The sequence below is a fragment of the Fomitiporia mediterranea genome (assembly GCF_000271605.1).
Source record: "Fomitiporia mediterranea MF3/22 unplaced genomic scaffold FOMMEscaffold_16, whole genome shotgun sequence".
Taxonomy (NCBI): domain Eukaryota; kingdom Fungi; phylum Basidiomycota; class Agaricomycetes; order Hymenochaetales; family Hymenochaetaceae; genus Fomitiporia; species Fomitiporia mediterranea.
In genome coordinates this window covers 367468-371670 of record NW_006760401.1, presented here as the reverse complement: position 1 = coordinate 371670, position 4203 = coordinate 367468, and the positions used below count along the sequence as shown (strand labels likewise).

General features: G+C 37.0%; 1 protein-coding gene across 1 annotated transcript; it reads left to right on the top strand.

The window, feature by feature from the left end:
• Positions 1-3307: 3307 nt before the first annotated feature.
• Positions 3308-3769, top strand: FOMMEDRAFT_96437 (uncharacterized protein; the record flags this gene model as incomplete). The annotated part of the gene is given in 2 exon segments (XM_007271198.1): positions 3308-3652; positions 3665-3769. Coding segments are annotated over 2 exon segments (450 nt in total), but the record flags the coding sequence as incomplete, so codon positions are not given.
• Between the last annotated feature and the right edge of the window lie 434 nt (positions 3770-4203).

Sequence of the window (4203 nt, the reverse complement as noted above, 5' to 3'; positions counted from 1 at the left end):
AAAACATATCCTGCTTTACATAATAGTGCTTTACTAACAAGTGTGAAGTTCAGATTGGGATGATAGTATATGTTTTGTAGTGAAATTGTATTCACCTTTGTATGCTCATCAGCTTTGTTTTGTAGTTTTACATTAAATGTCATCACTCTACTTTTGCTAAGTAAGAATGACAATTTATTCACAATTGTAATGTTTATTAGGGTCGAGTTCCGAACGTTTGTAAGACAGAACAAGTATGGAGTAGTGTGTACATTTGCACTAGAGTCCAATATATCAATACAATGTATTAGTTCAGTATCATTACAACATATTGTATTGATACATATGTTTGGATTGTAACTGAACTCCTCAATGACTTCTTTTGTATTGTCAAATGAGTTCATGAAGTCGTCTACTTGCATAACACCATCCTCTTGTACTTCAAATGCTGAAAATACATCAGATTTAGTAGATAGAGTGGATTGAACAGGTAAGCTGCTAGAACTTGATACTGAGGCTTCTACAATTACAGACTCTAGCATTAGCATTTCATTAACGTCTTTAATGAATACTGTTTCATTATTGTCTCCAATAAATACTGCTACATTAAGTGTAGGTTGAGACAGTGTAGTAGCAGTAGTAGAAGTAGTAGCTGTTTGCTTATACTTTTTCTTTCAAGCTTCTGTTGTTTTGCTCGTTAGAGGATTTCATCAGTCTTTTGACATATGCCTGTACTTGTTATAGTTGTAGCATTTAACTTTATTGTAAGGCTTCGTTTTGCCTTTAGCTACACTTTTGCCTTTCGTTTGTAGACTGTCTTGTTCAGTATCTTGTTTCGTTTGAGAGTACTGAGAATGATACTCAGTATATGTGTTTTGTAATTCGTGTATCAGCTTAGCTGGTGTCAGAACATCTTTCTGAGCTGTTGTAACTGTTGGTAGTTGATTATAATGGGTAATCTGCCTGTCTAGCATTGTTGCTACCCATCTATACTCACAAGGAGTAGCAAGATTAATTGCTGAGATGTATGTATTGTTATTGAGGGCTTTATTATGTGTAGACAACTGCCTGTAGATTTGTTCAATGTTGTCTAACATCTTATCAAACTGTGATACATGCTCTTTTACTATAAACAATGTGGATATGTCTACAGTATGTGTCATTATTGTTTGAACATTGTATTGTTCAGAAAGCACCTTCATGAGACTTCTAACACTTGTATATGTTGTGAAGTTTGTATAAATTGCATCAGTTATTGTTTTCATTATACAATGATACAAAACATTACCTGTACGTATGCTAGCATCATTAGAGGAAGGGGGATCATGCTCTAGATGGTCTAAGAGCATCATAGTAGTGAGTGTACTGTGTATGCACAAGTGCCATATCTTGTATCCCTTTGCACCAGCCAACTTTTCTGTTCCCTTGAAGAACTTCATAATGTCAGAGTCCTTCATTGTAGTGTTAACAAAGGTATGTATTGTAGACAACATTGTAATGAGTTTAGGGGGAGAGGGAGGTCTTGGGCTTGGTGGTCTGGCAGGAGGTAAAGGCATTCTGTGAGAGCAAGTGTGTGGGGGCATTCAATGGGCACTAAGGCTCATAACCTTTTAACAAGCATAGCAGGAGTGCCCCAAGTACTCTCTCTTATTGAGACATCAAGCAAGTATCTACCTTATATACTACATAGTGAAGTCTGATAATCTGAGACATTCCAAGAGCAGTAATTCTACATAAAGGCAATTGGGGATTTCCTAATCCAGAGTGCAATCTAATACTCATACTAGTAATCTTTGTGAGACCTTCTTCAAACTTGCTCATGACTCTATAGGCCACTATAGTATTAACAAGTCCTATGCCTCTTTATGTTTGTTGTACTACTGGCCTAACATGAAGACCAATCTTGAAACATTGTACATTAAGTAATACAATGTGTGCTAACATAACAAATCTACAACAAAAAAACTAATGGGTCTGCTACATCCTCTCCCTATTACAGACCAACAAGGAGACACAATTTTCATTAACTTTGTAGGGCCTCTTCCACTTGACCAGGGCTACAATAGTATTGTAACAATTACTGACTAATTAGGATCTGACATTTGTCTCATTCTAGTCAAAATGTCTCAAACCCTAGAAGACTTTGTACAACTTTTCTTTGATGCTTAGTATTGTGAAAATGGACTTCCACTTCACATTATTTCTGATTAGGACCACCTTTTCACTTTAAAATTCTGGCATGCATTACATACTATGTCTGGAGTGAAACTTAAGATGTTTATAGTATATCATCCACAAATGGATAGCCTCTCCAAGCATACTAATAAGACTATCATCTAGGCCCTTTGCTTCTATGTAGATTGTTAGTAGAAGGGATGGGTCTGTGCCCTCCCTCAAGTCTGCTTCAAACTCATGAATTCAAAGAATGCCTCTACAGGGTACTCCCCCTTTCAGTTATACATACAGTGCATGTCAAAAGTATTGCAACACACTATGTGTTTTTCATTTTGCCTCTACACATCATTCCACACAACACTTATGCTCATATAAATTACATGTAAATTAAGTGTAATATACTGTGAATATATGTATGTAAAAAAGACTGCAAAATGTGCAGTAATTATACAAGACAGACAGATCTAAAAAAAACATACTGTTGTATTACATATGCATACAGCACATACACTTTAAAAAGGCTGCCCCAGTACTCATTATTTCAACACCTGTGCCTCCTTTTACACCCTAGGCTTTAGTATTACCTCTATTCTACTCTATACACTACACTACACTCACTTGTAAAGTGTGTCTATTAGACTACAAGCATGCTAGCATGTCTTACTCTGAGTGTGCCAAAAGGCTTAGCCTTTCTCATTCTACTGTCTCCTGATTGTACTACAAGCTCCTCCTTACTAGTGATCTGTACTTTGTTATGCCCAAGCCAGGTTGTCCCACCAAGCTTTCATCGCCTGACTGTTGTTCTGCTGCTAGAATGCTTGCATCTGGTTCAGCTCATAATGCTACCAATCTCAAACAAAACCACTTCCCTCATGTCAGCAAGAGTACCATACATTGTCACCTTTATAAACATAGTCTTAAAGCCTATGTTTGTTGCTGTAAGCCCTTTCTCAGCATCAAATTGAGGCAGGCTAGAAAAGAATGGGCTCACACGTTTGGAGATTGGACTACTCTAGACTGGCATTCTGTCATTTTCTCTGATGAGTCCAAATTCAATCTTTTTGGCTCTGATGGTTGTCAGTAGTGTTACAGGAGGTCTGGGCAGGAGTTTGATGATGTTTATGTGCAGAAGATAGTGAAGCATGGAGGTGGAAGTATTATGGTTTGGGGGTGTGTCACTTCTAAAGGTGTTGGGACTCTTCATAGGATTGAGGGTAAGATGGATACAGAGATGTACACACAAATCCTGCAGAGTTCACTTCTCTCTACCTTGAAGAAACTCAGAATCACTAAGAAGTATACTCATTTTGCTCAGGACAATGATCCTAAGCACAAGTCTAAACTTGCTACTACTTGGTTTGAGTCTCATCATGTTCATCTTCTTCCATGGGCTTCTAGTTCACCTGACATGAACATTATAGAGTATGTATGGGACTATGTAGATACTATGGTTCGTGCTAGAAAGGAGCAGCCAAAGAATAAGGAGGAATTTTGGAAGGTTTTGTAGGAGGAATGGTACAAAATCCCTCTTTCTTCTATTTCCAAACTTTATGATTCTATGCCCAGTAGAGTAGAAGCATTGAAGAAAGCAAGGGGTGGATACACTAAATACTAAATTTCAAGTCATTTGGAGGTAGTTCTGAATTTCTACAAGTCATAGAAGTAGAGTAGATACACTAGAGCATAAGTAATGTAACACCTTCCTTTTCTTAGATAGCCTCTCTTTTACACCACAACTCCTTATCATCATTTAATGGCCTTTTATTTAGTAGTATAGTAGTCCTTCTTTACTCTACAATTTACAGTACTTTAATTAATAAAGATTTGATTGAGTTATGAGCAAAAAAGTAAATTGTCATATAGTGTTACAATACTTTTGACACACACTGTAGGTTGATCCTCTTACATAATCCTACCACTCCTACCTCTCAAACCTAACATTGAAAGCTTGCCTGAAGATGTACAGGCTTGAGCCCTTTTCTAACAACTAGAGACTGATGTTACTAATGTAAGAGATGCCTTAGTATTAGCTAAGGTTAATCAAGTATC